Source organism: Sinohyriopsis cumingii, chromosome 19, assembly GCF_028554795.1.
Source record: "Sinohyriopsis cumingii isolate HCF-2022 chromosome 19, ASM2855479v2, whole genome shotgun sequence".
Classification (NCBI taxonomy): domain Eukaryota; kingdom Metazoa; phylum Mollusca; class Bivalvia; order Unionida; family Unionidae; genus Sinohyriopsis; species Sinohyriopsis cumingii.
This window is the reverse complement of record NC_142979.1, coordinates 16,461,953-16,488,080: the sequence shown is the minus strand read 5'-3', so window position 1 is coordinate 16,488,080 and position 26,128 is coordinate 16,461,953. Positions and strand designations below refer to the sequence as shown.

General features: G+C 34.8%; 1 protein-coding gene across 1 annotated transcript in view; it reads left to right on the top strand.

Moving 5' to 3' along the window:
- Window positions 1–24,505, top strand: part of LOC149775192 (large ribosomal subunit protein uL18m-like) — a 36,952-nt gene extending 12,447 nt beyond the window's left edge. Inside the window, exons 3-6 of the mRNA XM_089944239.1 lie at window positions 5,481–5,558; window positions 11,138–11,251; window positions 21,768–21,885; window positions 23,861–24,505. Of these exons, the coding sequence (XP_089800365.1) occupies window positions 5,481–5,558; window positions 11,138–11,251; window positions 21,768–21,885; window positions 23,861–24,013 (463 nt within the window). The 3' untranslated portion in view covers window positions 24,014–24,505. The remainder of the gene's footprint in view (window positions 1–5,480; window positions 5,559–11,137; window positions 11,252–21,767; window positions 21,886–23,860) is intronic.
- Window positions 24,506–26,128: the final 1,623 nt, after the last annotated feature.

The following is a 26,128-nucleotide window of genomic DNA, read 5'->3' as shown; positions in this document are numbered from 1 at the left end:
AAAAAAATTTTGGAGAAAAGTAAAAAAAAACAAAACAAGAAATTAACTTCATTTTGGGCATGAGATTAGTTGTGACTTTTAAAATAATATGATCGTGACATGGTTCCTGAAATTTGAAATTCATTTACGTGTATTTTTATCGGACCGTGAAAATATTTGTTTAACGTACGAGAAATAGTGTGTAAAACGTTTATTATAATTTGGTGGAAGAATTCGCATATGACTTTTAATAAAAAACGATCGGAACTTAACAATTTATCCAGGTTCTTTAAGTGATTTTGGAGAAGTGATCGTGTATGAATTCTAAAATAATACGATATATATAATGTACGAGAAATAGTGTGTACAACGCTTGGCTTCTGAAATTTATCAATTTGAACAGGTTGTGGTGAAGCTCCGTATTCTACTCTAGAAGAGAAAACTGGTTTCATTAGGTTTTTGAATTGTTAAGCCGAAGTAAACATTATCGGAAGTGTTACTTATTACGGATCCATGAGTAAAGCCAGTAAATCGTCTTTGTGATTGTCTTCCATGAATTCTGTATACAGTCGTTGCTCAAACAATAGCCGACATGGGCTTCTTATTTAACTGCAATCGCAGCCAAGCAGCAGACAAAGCTGTGGTTGATACAAGAGTCGCACAATTTAATAAACATCAAAGGACGAAAGCCGCCAACATGTATGCTGTGCTTGGTGGTGTGATCAAACAACAAACAGTTGAAAGTAAATAATATCCACTTTATTATCTGTAAATTAAAAGGGTATGAAATTGTACATCCGTTCAGCTTAATTTTGTTTTATATAAAAAGTGATTCGTAACCATTGCAGGCCTTCATTACTTAGTTATCGAGCTTTATCTGTGTACGTTGTTTGCTTATATAAAAAAATATTTTACTGTTATGGAAAAGCAAGTTCAAAAACGCAAGTCGTTTTCTGCTAAAGAGAAACTGTATGCCCTAGATCAACTAAAGAAGGGCAAACAACAAACTCAGCTTGCCAGAGATCTAGGAATCAGCGAGACCACTTTGCGAGGGTGGAAAACAGATGAAGGAAAGCTCCGTAGTCTACGCAACATTCTTGAAGAGGAAACTGGTTTACAGCGTAAAAGGGTTAAGTTAGCTAATGACAATGTCCTAGATTCAGCTTTGTACCAATGGTTTGTACAAGCTCGCTCAGAAGGTGTTCCAATTTCTGGCCCAATTCTGAAAGCCCAAGCAGAGAAATTTGATCGCCGTATCAATGGAGATGATTCCAAATTTAAGGCGAGTAATGGCTGGCTAGACAGATTCAAGAAAAGGCACGCTATCAGCCAAGTTCTTGTGTCTGGGGAAATCCGCTCCGCTGACAAAGAGGCTGCCAATTCCTACCCGATTGGGCTTAAAAAGTTGCTGGAGGACGGTTGCTACACAGCCGACCAAGTTTACAACTGTGATGAGACTGGTTTATGTTATAAAATGTTACCCGATCGCACCCTTGCAACCAAGACTGACAGTCACAAACGAGAAGGTTTCAAGAAGAGGAAGGACAGAGTGACTGTCTTATTTTGTGTTAACAAGTCTGGCAGCCACAAAGTCAGACCTCTGATGATTGGAAAATCGAAAGCTCCCAGATGTTTTCATCATGTAAATATGAAGGCACTTCCATTTCAGTACACTAAAAGCAAGAATGCTTGGATGAATAGCTCCATATTTGACGACTGGTTTCACAAAACATTCGTTCCAGATGTTCGGGCTTATTTACGAAAACTCAAGCTGGAGGAAAAAGCTCTCCTCCTGCTGGATAATTGCCCTGCCCACCCCCCAGCGGAAAATCTTGTCAGCAGTGATGGCAAGATCAAAGTTTCGTACCTCCCGAAAAACACTACGTCAGAAATCCAGCCACTTGACCAAGGCATAATTTCTGTATTTAAACAAAATTATCGCCGTGAAATGATAAAGGGAATGGTAGCAGATAATAACGCATCCGTCGACACATCATTGGCATTACTCAACTTAAAAGAAGTATGTCACCTTGGAGGTAAAGCCTGGGATCATATCACTGCACGCTGCATTGAACGATGCTGGATAAAGGGTCTTGGGCCAGCTTTTACGCCCTCGACACAAAATGATAGTGACGATGAGCTTGAATTTACAGGATTCACTGAAGACGACGTACGTTTAGCAGAAGAAGCACTCAAAAAATACGAGCACAGTCATCATGATATCCTTAACTGGTATTCAGTAGATGACATCTGCCCTATATACGAACACATATCAGATGATGAAATTGTTACAAATGTCAGCAGGAAGAATGAAGCTGCACAATCAGAACCTGAAACCAGTGACGATAATGATAACGATGACGATGGCACCCCAACTCCCCCACCAAAAGTGTCTGAAGCAGTAGTACATTTAGAAGCAAGTTTAAGGTGGCTGGAAACACAAGATGTTGACAGCGTCAAAGTCCTTCAATTAAGAAACATTCTTGACTTTGCTAGAACCCAACAGTTCACGGCAAAGAAGCAAACGTCATTGGATATATTTTTCAAGAAATGATGAAATTTAAATTTGGAACCACACTGACTTTGCACTTTGCGCAACGATTAATTTAGCAGTTTTCACATGTTTCAATTGATGTTCACAAAATCTGAAATAAAAGTTATTTGCACGCTGAAATCATGCGTTGATTGTTAATTATTCTTGCAGTTGTCGCATATGATAAAATTTTAGCGGTATGAAATTTGTACAGACACCGTATGTAGACCCGGGAATAGCTGCATGCAATGACCGTACGATATCAGACGGCAAGTAAATGGTTTCAATATTCTGTTCATCCTATATTTTACACGACGAATTCAGACTATTACAAAATTATTGAATATTTTAAATCTGTACGATTTTCAATGAAATTACATCCATTATGGATGAACTGCATGCCACGACGGCACGGTAGCATACGGTGTTGATACACTTTTCATGATATAGCGATAGTCTGGTATTATCGGTCAATCTGTATTATCGTTCAAGCAAATAAAAATTAGTAAATGTTTTTAATGCACAGTAATAACCTATAAATATATTAGCCATCGATTATTTTGAATATATCTTAATTAATGCATTCCAGTTAATATTCATCTGATGATAAGCCGACTTTTGATCATTGTACATGTATACACGTATATGTTCTCGGAAAAAAAGTTAAATATTGTAAAACCCCGCATTAACGCGACCCCGCTTTTAACGCGATCCGATTTTATGGACCCCGATCATCGCGTTATAGCGGGGTTCCACTGTATAGTTATATTTATGACTCTTTAATTGTGTGTGCCACATATGACAACATGTTGGCCAGATGGTACATTCTGAAAGATATTCAGGTCAAATCCAAACCTTGAGGACAAAAATATATAAAAAAGAAATCTATGTCATTTACTAGTTAGTCAACTAGCATTTGCTAATGTTTTAAGCATGTGTGTTCATTTGTAAGACTGAATCATCATAAGACTTTTAGGAGAGCACTTGTTAACTTTTATATCATATTGAAGAAATCAGAAGTACAAGCACATACAAAAGCATAGAAGATAATTATAAGAATCATATTAGTTTAAAATTTAATGACATGATAATTGAACAGCAATTGGTACAGTTATGTGACTTATTTACATATTTGTCGATTCAATCTCCAAAACATGGTATTCCAGTAGAGATGTCAGAATTTTAGGAAACTTCTACAGGGTACTCATCAATTCTAACAATTGTTTACCCTGGTACCTGATCAAAGGAAATTGTATTAAATGTGAACTTGAACTGTTTTGTTGTAGTTTCATATACGCCAACCCCCAAGAGAGGTATAAGCATAATTATTATGAATGTAAGTGGCAAAAAAAACCACAATCTGAGCAAAAAATAGAAATATGTACATTACATGTCATAATTACAGACAATTATATGAAAAACATACATTTATTTTCGCTGCTTACCTGTATCTGAAGTTAAAATTCTTGTCACAAATCAGTTAAATCCATGTGGATTAGTAATTAGTATGAGAGTATAGAAAAAACATTTATGAATTATTTATGCATAACTTCACTTCAACTAATCTATATGTCTAACTTTCGCGAATGGTCGTGAAGTCCACAAATGATGAATGCTGTATTATATCACTTTCCAATTCTTTTTCAGAATTTGTAAAGTGCTTTTGATTTGTCCTTTTCTGGATGCAACATGATTTTAACAAAACCCTTTCTTCTAAAATTTTTCAGTCATATAACATTCATGAGTCAGGTCGATAAAGCCCATTTCTCTTAATACCTGGTGCCATTTTAAAATTTTTTTTAGACTGGACCTCTATAAACGTGTATCAAAATAGAATGAATCTGTGATACGTGGCTTCACATAAAAAACCTGTTTTTTATTTTTTTTAAAACTGTTTCTTGTACAATTACTATAAATGGAAAATAAGGAAATTAGGCGGAGGTCTAATGATGGATAAATGCACAGCAGCCAGTAGTCACATGACATGAGCTTTGAACTGTAATCTTTATTCTGTGTCTCTCTCACTCCTGATGTCTTTGATCTGAACTTGGAAATATGGTTTTGGGTGGGTGGAATTTTTAACTGGTGCCCGATTGCCCATTTAATTACGTGGGTTAATATCAGCGGGTGGGTACCCGGGTACCTGCTGGCATGTTTAATTACTAGTACTTAGAGCAATTTCAAGGATATAATCTGTATACAAGTCTATTTTGGTGTATAAGATGAAGCCCAGACTTCCAGTTCTAAAAGTATTGACTTGTGTACCGAAATATATGGTAACTGAATGCTCCATGAATTAGTTTTGATGACTAAGCTGTTTGATACATTCAGAATGGTGTTATTAATGTGCTGTGGATGAAGACTTAAGTCTGTAATAGTAAGAATTTTGACGTGTTCAAAAGATGCCCAATCAGATTTCAGAAGTGCAGTTAGCTTCAATCCAGGCTGTTAATTGCCCAATTTATTATATTCTTATCTAGAGTTCTGTTTATTGCATGCAGAGGAGGCGAATGGTGCCAGGCACGGGGTTCTTATGGTCTTTGAAGGTCTTTGACAGTTTGGGAAAAATGAGGTAGCATTTTCAAGGGCTTGAAAGTTTGGGAAAATCTAGCAGATTACCCTGAGGTCTTTAAAAGTCTTTGAAAATTGAAATAAACCCAAACATATTAATTTCTTTCAATAATCACAAATAAAATTGTCCAAGGTTGTTAGATTTGGATGTAATAGAGTTTTCCTGGTTTCTTTCTTTAGATTGATTATAGTTTGAATTTCATTATTAAACAATATTGTAGTAATCTGCATTCATTGTTTTCTCATATGACATACAAAATGGTAGTGAATATAGGTCTTGGAAATTTATGTTTGTGGTCTTTGAAAGTTTAGTAAAAGTCTTCGAATTTGTCATTCAGAATTCTGTATGAACCCTGAGGCATTACATTTTTAAGATTGTTTTTACCCTTTGTTGCAGGAATCTGGAATACATGAGCCTGGCCTATAAGAGGAGAGGCTGGCGTTTTCAGGCTCCCAGAAAGGATTACTATAACAAGTAAACTTTTCAGACTGAGACAGATTAACTTATTATTTTTTGCTAATTTTCCAAGTTGATTAATTCTTGAATGATTATAATAATTTATTTTATTGCTAGTCCATAAATTATTGGATTTTCTGAGAGAAACCATTTTGATAATTTGCTGGTCATTTGGTCACTGCATTCAGTACCCATTGATAACATTATGACCAAAGAATTTCATCCATTTGGTGTAGCAGTAAGTATGATTACTCATGAAAATACAGAGTTTTTCACTCATCCACTGGAATATAGCCATTACTCTGTCAGCACAAGTTATTCTCTGTATAATGCAAGTGTTCTTGTCTATAATCATCAGAATAGCTTGCCTAATCGAATTCCTATTTATAATAGCATACATGTCAGCTCATGTGGGGCGGAAAAAACTTCCAATTTCTGGTGTCGTTCTATGCCTACCTCCTGATCTCATATCACAGTACTCCTGATTATTAGATTATGCCTGCTGATTTTCATTTATTTAAAAAAATCATACATAAGTAGCTATTTATCAGAAGCATGTTCTGTTTTATATATTGTTGTTACATAATAACACAGAACACTAATCACATGACATATGCTTTATGACGAATGGGTAAGTGCAATAGATTTTATTAAGTTACATTCGCACTTGTAATTAAAAACAATTTTTATGTCATTATATTTAATTAAGGTTAGATGAAAAGTAATTGTTGATCGGCATGGAAATTATGAAGTGTTACAGTGAAAGAGTAATTAGCATAGAGCGGAGTATATATTTACTGCATTGATCAACATTTTCAAGATGCTAAAACACAAGGTAGATGAAAGCTTGCCTGATGAGAATGATCTGAAGTGATAGATAGGGATGCACTCTCTGTGTAAAGTAAAATCGGTTGGATTCGCAAGTCAGCACCATGTCTTTTGTGCATGTTGTAAGAAGGAAGTGGGTATAGGGCATGACAGACTCACAACACAAGGTGACTTCAGAATCAGTTCAGTTCAAGCATTACCTCCATTGTTATTTTGGGAAGTTGTGTCAAGCCATAATATCCCTTAGAATCTTTTGGGGGGAGGGGGGTAAATGGGGGGGTAAATACTTGAGGAAAATTGTCACTCTTTTAGTTCACCTCCCCCTTGTAGCTGCCTCTTTGTCATTCACACACACACACACACACACACACACACATATTCACGTATAAGCCTGTTTGTGTATAATCCGACTCCCCCAAACTGAACAGGTATAAACACTAAAAAGTGCATGACCCACATATTAGCCGACCCACAACTCGGAGACATTACAAGATGCACGTGGTAAGTTCTAAATTGCATTTATTTAGGCAAACTTGTATTAACAAAAAGTACTTGTATACTTATCTTGGGCTTGGTATGTATGATTATTAAAAAGAAATGGTATAAACTTGTTTGAAAAGTAATTTATTTAATTTTCTGTTTTCTTATTTGTTTCTGCCTAATTCAGATTTATGTATTATTTGATTGAACGATGACAAGAATTGAACAATCGCGAGTTGCTGTAACACCACCTCTCCCTTTTGACTCAGTTAATTGTTTGTTTATGCATTATTGCATTGGAGATTTTATATCATTGCACTAGTAATTACATTTTTATTTTTCCTTGAAATTGTAAATACCTAACTCCTTAAAAATTTATCTTAGTATGACAACACAATGAACAACAATACGGTTTGATTCATCACTTGCAATTAGGCTACTGAATGTATTTACATAATGGCACCACCACATGTACATTGTAGTTTTGAACACGCGCTGAATAAAGTACCTTCCACTGAATGAAGTACATCCCTTGGAGTCAAATTTTCGGCAACACTGCACTAAACTTTAATGATATCTCCAAAATACAATAATGAAGTTTCAGAAATAATCCTACGAAAATTATGCTAATACCGTAAAAGCTGAGTTGTAATTTGCTTTGATGTAAGCGACCTTACACAATACCTGTCAACTCTCACACTGGGAGAAAAATAAAACTCCCGAATTTTGGGGTTACTTCATCCCTACCTCCCGATTTCATAATATCTCCCAATTTTTGCAGAGAACTCCCGATTATTACATTATGTCTTCGATTTTCATTTCTCCTAAAAAAATTAAAAGTCCTACATAAATAGATATATCGTATGCAATCCACGGAAGCCACGTTCTGTTGTATCACCTGTGAATATTGTCATGACGAAATAATTACTAGAAAGAATTTGCTTCTTCAATAAATGGAATTAACATGTAAATTTATAGTTTTTGTTTTCATCTACAACAATACAAGAATTAGAAAATAAACCAGAACAAAAAATAAACCAAAACAGTAGAATTATTGGCAATTAATTTCAATCCCAAGAATGATCACCGTGAATGCTGTAGTTCCATATGCTGTAGCTCCATTCCCACCAAAGAAACTTACACGAGTGAGCACCTGGCATTTTTATACCGTATATTCGAAAGTTAATTACCATCACTAAAGTAAAAGAAGGAATGAAAATACATACCATGCAGCATATGTGTCCTCAAATACTAATTCACAATACGTATGTTTTATAGTAAACAAAACTATTACGAGTTACAATTACAGTAAGGGAATAAAATCGAATATATAGTGAGGAGAAAATAGTTGCCACATATATGGTACCCTGAGGCTGCCTATTTAGGTATCTTTAGTTCAACAAAATTGGTAATCCTTTATTTGCCAGTCAGTTGCTGGTGCTTTCATAACACATGGTAGTGTAGAACATGGTTTCTATTAATCATGACGGAGGGCCATTCGTTTTCACAAAATAGTTGCATTGATAAGGATTAACTTTTAATTAGTCGCACTGGCTTTCTTGCCTGTTTATTTAAGACTAACCTTTAACTATTGTGCAGTTTGGCCACAGCTGACTAGAATATGAAAATAGGGCTGTCCTGAGGGAAAATAAGGTGCATCACAGGGAGAAAGCATGTGTCCTTTGCGAATTTCACCCGTATTAGACCCGGACGATTGATCAGTATTTAGTGAAAACAAAGTTTTAAAAATACCACGAAAAACCTCCTGATTTTAGGACCCAGTCTCTCTATTTTTTTGGTTCAGTCTCCCAACATGGCTTTTGAAAAGTTGACAGGTATGCCTTACACCCGGTTTTACAAAGCTACAGTAATCATGCTAATATTATGGAATGAAAGGCAATTACACATCAGTGTACTGGTATTGTTGCTGGCCAAAATTCCCTCTTAACACAAGCCAGTTTTGGGGATTTAAGGATTAACTGGCCTATATGGCTGTCAGAAAAAGAACGACAAATCCACCAACAAAGGAAACATCGAAACATCAAGCTTTAAATTGTGTAGAAAGTTGTGATGTTATTCAGCCAGAACACAAAACTAACAGATTGAGGATGATCTTAGTTGATCAATAATGAGAATTTTAGCCTTTATTATTACCACACTTCGTAAACATGTAAGTTATGCTGGTTATGTGCCTTGTACAATTAAACGTGCATACCTTTTCATAAATATTACAGTACCTCAGTTTGTAGGATTGCTTATATCATTGAAAATGAGTAACTCATGAGCATGTGATTCAACGTAAATGAAACAGCTATTAAGGACAAGCTGAAATGTTATCTGGAAGAATGCAATTTGGTCAAAACAATGAATAAAGCAAAATCTGCATCCAATATGTTTGGGAATAAATAAGGATTTAAATGACACTATGCATGCTTTGCACTGTGTAAGTACTGTACATTATAGTTCAGCCTGGTCTTCCGGGTAAACTCAACCGGCCTGAAAATTATGAAGTCGGTATTTACCTTTATTTAATTTCGTGTTGGAGAAATCAGAACATATGCACATGTAAAATAATAACAAAATCAGTCAAAGTACTTGATAACAGTTTAATAATTGTCTGGTCACCAAAAAAATTTTTTTTTCTTCTTGCATATGTCTTAGGACCCAGAAAATATTAATTTTTTTGTGTGCCAAGATTTACAGCCTTTACAGTAGTCAACAAAAAGACTTAAAAACTGTCAAGTTTGGACACTGGCCAGCGTATAAGCCAACCCCCTTCTTCTAGGCCTTTATTTTGTCCTAAAGTATTCAGCTTATACGCAAGCATATATATATATATATATATATATATATATATATATATATAAACGTACATACATTTAAAAAAATAGTTGAAAATATAGTATGAAAAAGTCTGTGAATGAAAAGCTTTCATATCAGAATTTCTCACTGTTCTGGTGGCCTTAGTAGTTAGAGCCTCAACCTCAGATGTAGGTCATGAGTTCAAACCCCAGCAGAGTCATACCAAAGACTTATAGCAATGGTACTAGCCTTGCTTGATGCATGGTATTAAGAGGTTAGTGTTAGGACTGGTCAGACTTTTGATGCAGATTAAGCTACTGATTGTATATGATCCTCAAAGTAAATATTATACACATACCATTGGTTTCTATATATTCTGAACCTTACTTAGTATGTGTATCACAGATGAGATTAAGGTAAGACACTTTTTAATTTTTCAGCTTCACAGAGTGCATGGTGTAGATGCAGTGTTGAATATTGTGCGAGATAGTAAACAAATGTTTTAATTAGTAGTGTAACATCATATTGATCAATAAATTGCCTGCAATATTGTTGTTATGACTTACAGCTAACAAGTAAAACAAGATAAATTGATTTGCAGCATTTGTTAATATATTTGAATTGCCATCTTGATAGGCAACATGTTTGCACATTTGTTGAGACGGTCTTTCTTCATAACCATTTGAAATCACAGTTAATGTATTGAATTTGTTTTCATTTAAATCTAGTAATTTGCCACATCATTATTATTGTTTTTTTGTTGTTGTCTTTTTACAGTAAACTTTTCAGTTAAAAATAATTTGTTACTATTTATTAATGACATTTTTAAGTAGGATCATGCTGATGACATTAGTTTGAACCCATAATTTTAGTCAAATTTAGCTGCTTGCAAGTAGTTCTCAGTGCCTAGATTTTGTGTAGTGATTGGTGATTCCACCATATACAGATACCAAATTTTGTGGCTTACTTGCACTTGGGGGAAGGAAGAACCCTTTTTGATTTTGGGCTCGAAAGGTCAGAGGTCAGGATTATCAGCGACAAAGAATAAAAACAGTTTCTACAGAACAACATTACGTATTAAATGTACCCGAACAGAATGTTGTAGATGGCTTGCATTTGGGATGAGGAAGAAACCTATTGATTTTGGTGTCAAAAGGTCAGTGATGATGGCCTTTGTGACAAGAACAAGAAATATAATTTCTGCACTAAATACATATATTCTTTATCACAAACTCGAACCAGACTTTAAGGCTTGCACTTAGGGCAAGGAAGACTTGAGAGTCAGAAGTTCAAAGGTCAAAAACTTTAGTCACTGACTGAAAGAAAAATGGTTTCTGCAAAAAATTTCATAGAAGGCAGTTAAATAAGGCCTGGGTGTATAATTTTGCTGTTCATGGTATTTTTTATGGGGTTGTGCACACGCAGAACAGGTGAAACTTTGTATACTTCAATTTCACGTGACGTGATTGTTGTTTGCTTATATTTAGATTGGTCTTTGAATCTGGAAATTCCCAGACTACGGCCTACATAGAACACTGGCAGGGGACAAGAGTTGTTGAAGTCTCCACAAAAGAATGGGCTGTGAGGAAGCATTTATACAGGTAAGAATCAGACATGAGTGTTCTCCGAATTTTTTGTCTGTTGAAACCATGAACTTAAAAGTCTGACAAAAACTTTGTATTGGTCAAGGCATTAGCATTTTGTCTCTGTCCAGCACACAACCATAAAATGAATAAATGACACGTACCTGCCAAATCATGGCAAAACATTTTTTTTATTCCCAAATGCTTATGATAACATGATTCTGAATAAATTTTTAGGATAAAAGAGAGAAAGACTTTTTTTTAGCAGACTTGACCATAAAATCAAGTGAGCTTATGGTATGTCCCTCTGTCATCTGTTCTTCAATAATAAAAAAATTGATACCCAGCACAAAAAAATCCCAATGTGTCATTATATACTTATGTTCAGCCCCTGCCAATTAAATTTTCTAGATTGATAATGAAATGGCGTTCATGTTTGCAGTTTGGTCCTTGCATCCATGTTTTAGTTACCTCCCTTGTGATTTACTATAGAGGTATCATTTAACAGATGCTCCAATAGTCTTCCATATCATATGAAGATGGTTAGAAATTTAGAGTTGTCCTCTCATATTGTTAAAAATGAAAGGCTTTTATGCCAGTGAGCTCTCCTTACCTTTTATTGGAATAATAAGTACTTTCTTTTTTGTTAAAATTGGAACGACTAATTTGTATCTGAATTTGGGTTTCTTGGTACACACACACATCATATGTGCCTTAAGTTTCCTCAGTGATTGGAGATTTTGCTGTGTTTAACTATTTCACATAATGTTTAGTTTCTTCTTGTACCATTTAGCAGAAAGATTTTTGTTTTTTTAAATGTTCTAAGAAGTTATTTCAGTGAGGGGATGGGTCCAGCCAGCTTGTTATATGCATCTCCTCCTTAGTGGAAGAGATATGACTGGCCCTTTCCATATTTTGTCCTCAAAAGTTGATTACGTGTAGAGACATTTTAGTCAAAAATGATTTAAATACTTACCGTATCTACTCACGTATAAGCTGAATAATTTAGGAAAAAATAAAGTCTTGGGGGGGGGGGGGCAGGCAGCTTATCTGCGGGCCAAGGTCTAAGTCTGAAAATTTTAAAGCATTTTTTCTCAATTACTAGTATTTATTGTCGAAGATGAGATCACATGCTTAATGATGCCACATGGCTCACATGATATGTGCTGTCTTGAAGTGAAAAAAATATTTTTTTCTAACTTTACTGGTAAGATAATGAATGAAAAACACATATTACCATACTTGACGTCTATTTGACAGAATCCAACCACCAGAAAATGCAGCCATACATGTTATTTGAGCCATGGTGGTAAATGTATTTTCCAAAAGAACTGCCATATTAGTAATCTCTCAATCAAGTATTTAACCCTCAGCTAATCAGTAATCATTAAACTCTATGGTACAGTACAAATGCATGCTAGCTTATTTTAGTGTAAATATGAAAAACACCTAATAATATTTTTCAAGAATCATGATACTGAAGGTATTTATAACACAGACATTTTGGTATCAAGAGTAGAAATACATGTACAATAGTCTTAAAGGAACCATAGCGAGAGACTCCATAGGGGTTTGTTGCATGTACTCTTAGAAAGGGTAAATTACAGGCAAGTAGCAATATACAATTCAGCATGATTAATTGTAAAAAATATAATTTGTGGGATTTATTTGACAGGTGTTTTAGAAGTAAACGGCAGCCACAGTTTATCTTCTACTGTTGTTTAGTTGTTTGTAAAACAAAGTGGTTTATTAGTGGAAGTGTGTTGTACAATAACTGCTGGTATGCTTAATCTCTGGTAAATGCCTCAGGGATAATGGGTTTGTTTTGTTGCACAATGCCAGTGACTTTACTATTACATAACAACACTCAGATGTTTATTTAATGAGATAAGATAGTTGACATAGTTTCTGCTCAAAGTTATAACTGTCACAATACTTGAACAATATCCACACTGAAATCAATCATATTTTGGTCCACTGAATCATGCTACTGGTAGTTAAAAGAAAAACATATAAGAAAAAAAACGATGACAAATAATTATCCAATACAAATTGATAACCAACCACCCATGGAAAAAATTACAGGATAAGATGTAATAGTATACTACCACTATAAAAAATTATTTCAGTTTAATCTTTCCAGAAGTTTATATTCAATTCAGTCAGATAAAATGAATAGTGTTGGAAGTAAACAAAATTGTTCTGCTTATGATGCAGCATTCAAACTTAAAGTTATTGAATATGCAGAAGCAAATAACAGCTGTGCTGCAGAACGCGAATTTTGTGTGAACGAGAAGCAAGTATGGGAATGGCGGAAAAGCAAAGCAGAAGAAATGCGAAGATCCAAAAAGGCTTGTTGGACTTGGATCACCTCATTCACTGAATTGGAGAAAGAACTCAATGATTTTGTGAGTGAATGTTGACAAAATGGATACATTGTCACACGAACTGCAATTTGTCTGCGTGCTATGCAGATGGCAAAAGATGGCAGATTCAAAATTTGGTTTCGTTTTATGAACCAGCATGGTTTCTGCCTCAGGCAGTGAACAAAGATAGCATAAAAGCTATTTAAAAAAAATATGGTTGAAAAAATTTAATCATTTTAGCAGTTCATCATTAAACGCAGAAAGGAGTGCTTATTCAAACTATCACAAATCGGAAATATGGATGAGACACCCCTAACCTTTGACTTACCAAGCAATAAAACAGTCAATGCTGTTGGTGAGAAAACTATTCTCATAAAAATGACCGACCATGAAAACACACATTTCACAGTTGTTTTGGCCTGTTTAGCTGATGGATCAAAGCTGCCTCCTGTCATCATTTTCAAAAGGATGACGCTGCCGAAAAGCATGAAATTTCCTGCTGGTGCCATTGTTTGTGCACATGAAAAGGGATGGATGGACAAAAGTGGAACGATTGAATGGTTGGAGAAAGTCTGGAACAAGAGACCAGGTGCACTTCTCCAGAAAACAGTGCTTGTCTGGGACATGTTTCGAGCACACAAGACAGATGAAGTCAAAAAGGCTGCAAAGAAAATGAAAACAACATTGGCTGTGATACCAGGAGGTTTAACATCAGTGTTACAACCTCTTGATGTCTGCCTTAACAAGCCATTTAAGGACAGGTTATGAAAGATGTGGTCCAGATTGGTTTGTTCAGGCGCTGTGAAGATGACAAAAGGCAGGAATTTCATGAGGTCAAACATCGACTTGGTTGCCAAGTGGGTCAAAGACACATGGGACTCAATTCCATCAGAAATGATTGCCAAATCATTTTGAAAGTGCTGTTTCAGCAGTGCCATGGACTGGACTGAGGATGATGCCATATTTGAATTAGACAATGACGAGGAGGAGGATGACACACTGTTTGATGACATTGACGATGTATACGATGACAGAACGCTCATAACAGAAGCCGAGTTTTATGAACTTTTTGGCAGTATGGATACCAAGCCAGATTTTGAAGGATTCTAAAAGTGATGGAACTTTTATAATTCATGATTTTAATATGAGGATTTTATTATTTGAATTAAGACTTAACATTGAAGATAAATTGTTTTTATTTCCACATATAAATTAGCTTTCTTACTTTCATTTTTGTTAAGTTTGAAGATAATATTTATTTTATTAATGTGATTTGCTTAAGTAAATGTATTTAGAACTCACTTTGTGCATCTTGTGATATAGTCTAGAACTATGGGTCAGCTTATGCTCGGGTCATGCACTTTTTAATATTTTTACCTACACCTCTCCCTCGATAACTTGCACACAATGGGGTCCACAAACATAGACTGCACTATAAGTGAGGTGTGAGTTACAGAGGGACCTCCAAAAATTGAGAAAAATAAATCGCTTTGACATGAGAAACCCATGGGTTTGAGGGAATGGCATTAGGGAACTGGGCTGTTTATTGACTGAATCCTCTTTTCACAATCCCATCGATAATACATGGCTTGAAATTAGCGGTAGTCCGCTAGCCCAAGGCTAGCAGATTTCCCGTCAGACTAGTAACTTTCATAATGTCAATAGTCCGATGGGCTAGTAAGTTTCGGTTATCAATAGTCAGCATTTGTTTACGCCATTCCCTAATAAAGACTTGACTTAGCAGATGTTTTGTAGAATCAAAGCAGTGGCCATTGTAAACAGTCATAAAATATTAGCATGAGAATATGAAGTCAATTTCTGCCTCGGAAAGGTGTGTTTCTATAACAAGAATCCATCCGATTTTGTGCATTTCACTTAACAGCGCAAATTATGGTCCCGTCATAAACAACAGAAGTTTGGTAATTGATCCTAATTAATCTGATGACAAATTAAATGAAAAAATGACGTGGTATCACACTTTATTTACTTGACCACAGCAACAAACTACAAAGTGGTATACCACACAAAAGAACATGGCAAAAACTATTCAAAGAAATTAGTTTGCACATTTTTTTGCTTAAGGTTCTTTTTTTTTGTTTGCTACCCAGATGCCCCAACAGCAACAAACAGGAAACTACATATTTTACATTTCCATCGAAATAATTATAAGAATTAGATCAATTTATTACAGTTACGTTATTGACACATCCTTTCCATACAACTACTTTTTCTATGATGATAAGAATAGTTTTTATATTTTTCCCTTACAAGAATGAAAAATAATTGAATACACGTGGAGGTATCCAAGCAGAATGCCATACATTTGTTGGGAATTAAAATCTCTGAGCATGGGCATCTAAGATTTTGAGAATTTTCCACCTTATTATTAATTTCAACAATTCATTGAAGTTCGATTAATTTGGAACAATTACCAAACTTACGACTTATGATACCATAATTGGAGCTGTTAAATTAACGCGCCGAGTGTCAGATGGCTTCGCTTGATGAGAACACACCTTTTCCAAGCTGAAACTAACACTATCTTCTGATGCTAATATTTTATAGCAGTGTTTACAATAGCCACTGCTTTGATCATGCAGAACATCCGCTGAAGTTAAGTCTTTGTTAGGGAGAGTCCATTTAATTGTGGGAGGGGGCAAAGACACGTATTTTGAAATGTGTTTCTTGCTCTGACTTTCTTATATGAAGGACACTGTGCCATTCCTTTTCTTGCTTTAAATAATTCACGTCAGCTATACTATAACATCTTGTATTTCAAAACAAGGTACAATTCCCTCCTTATAAGACAGGCAAAATGTGGCATTTGATAGAAGGTGTTCAGCCACCAGGAAAAAAAAGCAAAAGTTGAATGAGAATGATGAGGAATAATTCTTATGATAGGGAAAAGCGTAATGGAAAGTTTCAGAAGAAATGGACAAAAGACAGGGAATGGCTGAATTATGACGAGGAAAGGAACGTTATGTGGTGTAACTGGTGTATGCAATTCGCAAAAACAAACAAAAAACATCCAGTTTTGTTGGGGGTTGTTCGAACTTTAAAATTGAATCGGTAAACATACATGAAAGCTGTTGACATTGTTTTGTGAATATGACTAGTAAAGATTTGGCAGAACTAGTAAATTTCTCAATATACTAGTCCTTCTGGCTACAAAGAAATTTGTGTTAAATTTGAGCCCTGTAATAATTTTTAATAATGCGCTAATGAAGTTGTTCGTTTATCTGTTTAAATAGCATTTATTTTCAAAATATCCAACATATGAATTATTGTTCCAACTGGTTTCAACAACAATCAAGTGTATATGAAAAAATCTGTGTATTACGTCACTGCTTTTTGTTTTCTTGATGAGTTGGGTTCCTATTGTGGTGTTTAATATTATCCTGCCAAATCAGGAATCCACAGAGCAGGAAACTAGACTAACTGTTGATACACCACCAAACAAGATTCCTTTTTTTTTCAGAACATGAAACATTTATTCGTGAGACAATCATCTATGTCGAACCTCAACTTTTGTATTGTTCAGTTAATACAGTATTGATGTTGTGATTTCATTGGAAGTAATAATGAAACTTCTTATCATCCCTGAGGATATCTCTACGTGCCAGTTCAAGAATTCTCTGAAACTCGCTTGCCCACAATGGTCCATATCTGTGAAATCAAGCTCTTTATTTTACAAAGTATTCATTTCATTTGGCTGCCTTGTTACCTTTTATCACAGTTATGAAAGAGTCTGTTAATTTAATGTAGTTTATGTTACATACACAATAACATTTATAAGTGTTTGATTGATCCAATGGAGTTCACCCTACATACGACCAGGGCCGCTAGATTTTAAGTTTGTAGGATTTTCGTGTCTTTTAACTTTCCTTTTATTCCACCTCCTTTATTTGATTCAAAAGACATAATCATCTTGATAATACAAAGGAGGCAAGCTTTTAATTCAGTGCACCAATACAATAAATACTTCCGGAAGCCAGTTATCAAAACACGGCCGGCACTTAATTAGGTTCCCAGAGAAACGCTTGCGAACATAGCTGTTACGTTAGATTGATGCATTTTCTGTTTAATTACAAGAGGACACATTGCATAAGTACTGCCTCCACTCAGCATAAATGACATTTTCATTGATCAACATTTCCTTATATATCTTTAAATGTGGTGTACAACGTATGTCATTTGAAAGGAAAATGTAAAAAATTGTATGACCTATTTTTAAATTTTATATTTCATAATGTTGATTAAAATTTCCAGGTCCTATCTACCATTTTCGACGATAAAATGAGCGATACATCAAAGTTTCCGTTATCAATTTTGATTGCAATTTTCTTCAAGTTTAATAAATGGGGATCAATTTTTGTGGTATTTTCTGGTTTAAAAAATGGGATTCACGCCTGACCCCGCATTATATATAGGTTCGTGAGTTATCAGGGCGCGAGTTATCATTGTAAGTCAGTTAAGTGTGTAAACACATGTGATTTAAATAAATTGCAATTCATTAGGTTCAGTTTAAAAATTTCATGTTTTTACTGTGTTTTATTTAGAATATTAAAGTTGGTATTTGTTTTGAAAGTTTTATATGTGCTCTTAAAAATCTTGTGTATTTACTTACTTTTCTGTTTCCACCTAGTCTTTAGAGTCAGTTTCTTGGTTTAAAAAGTCTGTTTCCTTTTCTGATGCTTCTTATATGATAATTTCATTTGATGTATCTGACTTTTGTTTTCTTGCTTGTTAATGGGGGAGGGTAAAGGAGTCTGGCTTTCTTCCTTCTGCTGTTGTTGTTGTTGTTGTTGTAGGGTTTAACGCCATTTTCAGCACAAGATAGGCTATACATGGCGGCCAGTATAATTGGTGGAGGAAGAACCCTGGAAAACCCCGGGAAGAACCACCGACCCACGAGAAGCTACTGGCAGGCTTTCTCACGTACCAACGTTAGCCGAGGCTGAGACTCGAACTCACGCAGACAGAGGTGAGATGGCAGTGATCCGTAACGGTGAGCGCTTTAGACCACTCGGCCACTTGTCTTCCTTCTGCTTGGTTTCATGTCATTTTGCCTTGTTCTGTTGCTGTCTTTTCTGCTTTTTCCTTCTCTTATGCTTAAGATTCTTCCCTTCTTTTCTTCTTCATCTCATTATACTTGTAGCCCTCAGTATGTTAGTTTCAAATCTTTGTCTTTGTTTGTACCTTTCCTCTAGTGCTATTTCATTTTTCCATAAAATTTGATTTAAAAAAATGTTCTGTTTCCTCATTTTCTTTTGTACCTCTTCTCTCATTTTTTCTGAGTGTGGCTGTGTTATCTTCTGTATTGTTCTCTTTGTTGGTGAGTTCATATTCCCTCCATTCCTACAATATAAGACATCAGACCTGATCTTTATGTTTTGCGGTCGCCATCTTCTGCCTAAATAACAGCATTATGCATCATGTTCCCCAGTTGATTTTTACAGTGGAATGAGAGGCCAAATTTTTTGGAATATTTCACACACTTGACAGCCAACTAAAATGTAGGTCAAAGGAATTTGCAGAAATCAGTTAAAAGGATGATAAATATCTTGAATGAAATGATTCATCAGAAAAAATACATGTAGTCAGACTAAAGCAATATCACTTCAATTTGGCAAAAATCATCAATATGGGCTGCCAGGTATGTGAGATATTCTTTAAACTTTGGCCTCTCATTCCCATGTAAGTTGACCTGGGTAACATGCTACACAATGTCTTTTTCTTAGGCAGTAAGACAGCAACCAAAAAATATCAAGGTTGATGTTTTACATTGTAGGACTATCCTTTCCCCATCCTTTTTTTCTCTGTTGCTTGGTTTCTGGTTTTGTTTTCATGTGTTTTAGATTCAGGTTTATTGCTATCATCAGTCTTTTTCTCTTTAGTTTTCTTTGCTTCATTCTCTTGGTGTGGTTGTGTTATCTTCTTTGACGTTTCTTTCAGGAATTTGGTGTGGTTTTTTCCTCTCTGGTATTTGCCTATATCAGGTTTTGTCTTGGAAGTCAGATTATGGATAGTCGTCCTTTCAAATCTTTTATGTTTCTCCCAGTACTTATTTCTTTATCTAGTATTGTTGTTTTTCTCAGTGGTCAATGAAAAGTTTGTCAGACACAGGACCAGGGACCATAACTTAAAAATATATCTCTAGACCTGACTCCAATTCCATGTGCCCAAAATCAAAATAATTAAGTGTTCCTGCCTAAACCACCTTTTTTCTCAGTTTCTCCTTTTTATCTGACCTCTGCCAGAGGATGGTCAGTTTTTATAATCAAAGATACAAAAGCCATTTATTGCATAAAAAGAGTGATCTATATATTACATATCATAATTACAGAAAACCATGTGAAAAACATACATTTATTTCTGCTACTTACTTGGGTCTGCAGTTACTTAAAAGACTTGTCACAAATTGGCTAAATCCATATGGATTAGTACGAGAATACAGACACAAAACAAAACGATAAATTATTTATACACAACATTCACTTAATTTACTCTACATCACATGTTTAACTTTCACTAAAAGCTCATGAAGTCAGCAAGTTCTGAATGCTGTATTATATTACTGTAGAATTCATCTTTCAAAATTTGTAAAGCGCTATTGATTTGTCTTTTTCCTGATGCAACATGTTCTTCAATTTAGCAAAATCCCTCTCCTCTAAAATTTTTCAGTCATAAACATCCACGAGTCACATTGATAAAGCCCATTTTGTTTGATAATATTTGGCACCATGGTCCACTACACAAGTGTGTTTCTAACTATAATTAGTCTGTGACATAAGGTTTGAAACTCACGAAATCCATCTGTTCTCTTCAAAACATGTCATGTACAGTTGCTATAAATAGGAGATAAGGAAACTGTTGAAGTACATAGCCAAATGGTTACACACATCGACAATATGAAGATCAGTAGATGGAGGTCCAATAAACAGAAAAAATGGCCTGCCTTACTGTCTCATTAGGGTTGTCAGGTCTTTAATTACACATAACCCAGGTAGTCTGTTTTCTGTTATAGGTTACATTCCTTGCTTTGTATGCAAAGTTTACAGCTTTCAATAGAAGTATGGTATGTAGATGATCTTCATAAGTTTAAGGGGAATAAATATTAGTAATATACTAGTCTTTCAATAAGTTCAAAATAAAATAACATATTTCATTAGTGTGATCAAAGGTTTCTCATGCAAACGAGTTTTTCAAAAAAAAACTATGAGCATTTCACTTAAATACAGGAAATGTCCAATCGGAAATGAGAGGATCCTCAGGCATTAGGCTGTCTGATTTTTTTTAACACTGCTACATTTGGTATTCGGTTTCGGGGTTATGTACAGTTTTCCCACATATGCTACATTTCCTATGAAAAATCCAACCTTTATACCATGTTTTCTCCAGGAATCCATGCAAGTGAAAGAGGGTTGTTATTTTGTTTCCTGATCATTTTCAGTCTCCTGTCTGCACACTGTATCCTTCTGTATGTTGCCATTTTTTTTTTAACTGTCTATTTGTATGTTACATTTTTTCTGAAATTTCTCCATAGATTCCAGTCAGAATTTCAGGATTCCCATTAAATATACTTCTACACATTTCCATGTGATTTCCAAAGTAATTACTGGTGGGTCTCTCAAAAAATTGAAAAATTAAATGAAGTGTCTGCCTTGATTGAAATGTCAAACGCAGTGCAAGTTTGCATTTGAAACCAAAAAAGTTCCACATTATGTAATTAAAATATGTGTGATCCAGCCCAAATCTTGTTTTTGGGGGCTTGGAGGGATCAAAATATTTTATGCCATAGTGTCCAGTGTATTTTGCGCAATATAGTTTGTGTTACTATGCTCATCCTAAATTAGCAACCATGTATGGATGCACTTACCACTCTCGTCAAGGGAGGCAACTGATAATTAGGTGTATTATTAATCTAAATAATAGTTATTTCCCTTGTGTGAACTCGTTTTAAAATGCTTTTGAAAGAAATCACAATAATTTCTCAAATAAAAAATGTTAATAGAAATTCTGTAGTCACATATGAACAATGAAAATTTAGAAAAATATAAAGATTGTTTTTAGTAGCATGTATTCTCTAGTAAACACTATCATCCTTTGCAATATTACTGGAGTGATATCCTTCCATCTGATGTTACATCTTACATCTTCCCTTTCAGTTGTACAGATGTGTCAGCAGCAAAAGCAGTTGGGTCAGTGTTAGCCAGGCGTTGTCTTGAGGCAGGTCTGACTTGTGTTTTCTATGATGAACAGCCTGAGGACAAGAACTCAGAAAAGGTGAATAAATATCAGGCAACATGATGTAAATGTAAATATTTATTTATATAAAAAAATCTCATCAAAATTGTCTCCATGGTAGCTATGGTATAGGAAGAGAAATGTTTGAAGGGAAGCAGCAATAGGGAAATGATGAACAAATTGTGAATAGAATGGGATTTGATTATCTTGCTGGTTCTGACAGTGTTAAATAAGATAGATAGATATAAATACAGTATATTATAATCTAGCATGTGCTGGCATAGCAAGACTGAAGGATGATGGAGGTGACTGTGTCACCATTAATTAGCAAGACTGAAGGATGATGGTGGTCACTGTGTCACCATTAATTAGCAAGACTGAAGGATGATGGTGGTCACTGTGTCACCATTAGTTAGCAAGACTGAAGGATGATGGTGGTCACTGTGTCACCATTAATTAGCAAGACTGAAGGATGATGGTGGTCACTGTGTCACCATTAATTAGCAAGACTGAAGGATGATGGCAGTGACTGTGTCACCATTAATTAGCAAGACTGAAGGATGATGGCGGTCACTGTGTCACCATTAATTAGCAAGACTGAAGGATGATGGCGGTCACTGTGTCACCATTAATTAGCAAGACTGAAAAATGATGGCGGTGACTGTGTCACCATTAATTAGCAAGACTGAAGGATGATGGTGGTCACTGTGTCACCATTAATTAGCAAGACTGAAGGATGATGGTGGTCACTGTGTCACCATTAATTAGCAAGACTGAAGGATGATGGTGGTCACTGTGTCACCATTAATTAGCAAGACTGAAGGATGATGGTGGTCACTGTGTCACCATTAATTAGAAAGACTGAAGGATGATGGTGGTCACTGTGTCACCATTAATTAGCAAGACTGAAGGATGATGGTGGTCACTGTGTCACTATTAATGAGGATCATATTGGACTCAAAACTTGGACTGAAAAATTTTCTTTCCACTTCAGAAATGGAAAAAATTATTCTCTAACACATGTGTGCAGGCTCAGCAGGTTAGTCAGAATTGCAAGACAAAAATACTCTAAACATCTTATAAAAATATTAAAACTATCTTGAATCTGATGAATTGCTTCATAACTTTGTTAATAGCACTTGACTGTAGCCTCAAATAAGTAAATATTCCAGAAACTTGCTATATGATACTCACTGATTATTCATCTCACTATATTTTCAGGTGATATTTTGGATAAATTCTTGAATTGCTTCATACTTTGAGTTTCAAAACTTCTTTATTGATCATTATTTACTTTTGTGGTTGAAAGAGCTTGGATTTTAACTTAATTCTTTGAGTTTCACATTGGTATGGTTGGCAGTCAGATCATACCAAAGTGCATATATGAGGGTGCCAGAACTTACTCTAGTATTTGCCCTCCCCTCCCCCAACAGATTTTATCTCCCTTCTTATTTTGAACAATATTAAGTAATGCACCAGACTAATCATTTCATCATCAGTGTATAATTTCTAACCCATTTTGATGTTAGGGGATCACTAACACTGTTATCTTCATGTTTCAGTCCATGTTCATTTTCCAGGCAATGAAATTAGTTGGTATGTTTTTGACAGTGTTCATATGTACACATATGTGAAATGAATTTACAGAGACCTACTTCTAAGGATGATTGACTTCTCTATATCTGCAAGCACTGTCTGAATTATCTCAGCTTTGTTAGAAGATACCAATTCATTGTCAGCTGTTTACTGATGCTGGCTGCATTTATAATAATAACCAATAATTATTCAGATCTGTACATAGTTATGGAAAAATGCCAAAATATTCATATTTACAGAACTAATTTTTTGGGGAATAACATGACACAAAAATCAGCATATTTTCCTTCATATTATACTAAAGGTTTTGGGCAAGAAGCAGAAAATTTTACTTCCCCAGCTATTACTGTTAGGTTCTAATGATCATCTAATCAGCCATTGTTGTGTTGGCATTATGCATTTCTTTTGTCCTTTGCAGTATCAGAGCTTTCTAACTGCTGTTAAAGAGGGTCATGTGGAATTGACTGAACCAGAAGAAATTGTTCCCGAGTATAAACCTGGTATTGACTATGAAAAACCAAACAGACTGGCTGAGAAAAAAATATACAAGGATGATTATCAGCTAGCCTAGTTCGTAATATCAGAGACTGCAGTAACTAAATACAATACAAGATGAAAGTAGTCTGATGCATTTCAGTGCAGTCAGTTCAAAGAGAAAAGTGCAGGATACAGATCATACTGGATTGATCTTTTGTTACTATTCAACTATTCATGATGTAATATTACTAATCCTTTAATCATCCAGAGGAGACAATATTGTGTTTAAAAACATACATCCAGTGCAATGGGACAATTGAATGATGCAAAACAGTACAGCACAACCAGTTTTCTGAAATACAGTAGAAGGTATATATCACTTAATTGGTGTAATAGAAAAACAGTGTGCAAAACAAGGACACATACAAAAGTTCGTAATAGGTAAATGTTGATTTTTGTTATAGACACTGTCAGTTCTTGTTTAATGTGATGAAATGAAAACATAAGTTTTCTTCTGAGAAGAGGAAAAGTCCAGGCAGTGTAATGAAAAATGAAAACAATGTTAAAATAAATATTTCTCTGCTAATTTCTGTATGTCTTATCTGTGCTTTGACTTTCTTTGTAGTTTTGTTCCTGTAAATTTGAGACCAATTCAAACTTATGAAAAACAGAAGAATTATGTACTGATAAAGTTTTATGCTAGGCCTCCTCACTTATTACATTTTTTTCTTCAGAATTAGAAATTGCTAGAAATCAGCACAGGTTAAAAGTTGACATTTTCATGCACAATTTTCTATTTTTGAGGGTATACATTTTTCACGGATTGCGAAAAATGACATTTTTGTCGGAATTTTAACATGGATTGGGGAACAATCATATGGTTTATCTAGAAAGATAAGTTCTTGAAATTTAAGGTTTTAGATCATCATGAATTCACAATATATCTATCTGTATATCCATCCACCCACCCACCCTCCAAGTTACATATACAGTGTACCTTACCAGTAACTAATATAACTTGTGCTCTCTGCAAGTTCAGGGATGCAGAATAAGCCCAATGTAAGTAAATCATTAAATACACAGACCAAAATTAGTTTGCAGTAGTGTCACTTTATACACTTGTGCTAGCGTGGAGTTGAGAAAACCACAAAAGTTTATTAAAGTGAATGATCACACCAAAGTTAAAATTACTAGTGCACTTGCTGGCCATTGAGCATAACAAACTGGAATTTGAAATATTTTGCACATCATAAGAAATGGCACAAAGTAGTTCTCAGTGAGGTAATGTAAAAATTTCACGAGTTTAACATGCAACGAACAATCTAGAGATAATGCATATTTGTTTACATTTTTTGATGGAATAAAAGTGAGGGCATCACTGGTTGTGTTTAAGAATAAAATTCAGGAGAATAAAGTAAATGTTTTTTAGAAATATCAAACCAAGAAAGAGATGTTGCAATGTTTCAGGAAAGATGTATATTTACAGATCACATTTAATGAAGATAACAAAGTATGGAGCATTAACAATGATAGTAAAGTTGTTAAAACAGCACAGTAAACAGTATGGCATGAAGAAGGAATCAATTAGGTATTTAATATGAATAAATACACAAACATCTGTTAAGCAAATTGTTCCAGTACAAGCTGAAAATTTTGAAAACATTCTAAATATAGTCAGTTTACAGAAAATTTAACAAAAATCAGATCTACTTTATAAAAGACAAAGTCATATGAAACAACACATGGAAAATCAGCATATAAAGTAACTTTGGAAGATTCAGTTGTAGGAGTTACAAAATTTGACAACTATGAAATCATCCATATATTTGAAACAATTTTTAAAAAGTATGGCAAATTGCTAAAACTAAAAACTGTTTGCTTTCCTTGTTTAGTTTTGTTGGTTTAAATGTCAGCTTTAGCACTATTTCCTTCTGACAAAATGGGAGCTAAGTGATTTCCCAAGGAGATAGTTAAGTTGCTTAGACAGATATCAACCAGTTTTAAGGGCAAAAGGAGGATAAAATAAGATAAAATAAAATAAACTGAAAGAATTTGTATCTGAATACTCTGCCTACACAATACAGAAGCAAACATTTCTCTGCAAAAGAATCTATTAGTCGCACGTGGATGACCAGTAACATGTAGTCCTTGTCGACATGCAAGCATATGACAAGAAAACAATGTATACAAATATATTTCACAATGATGG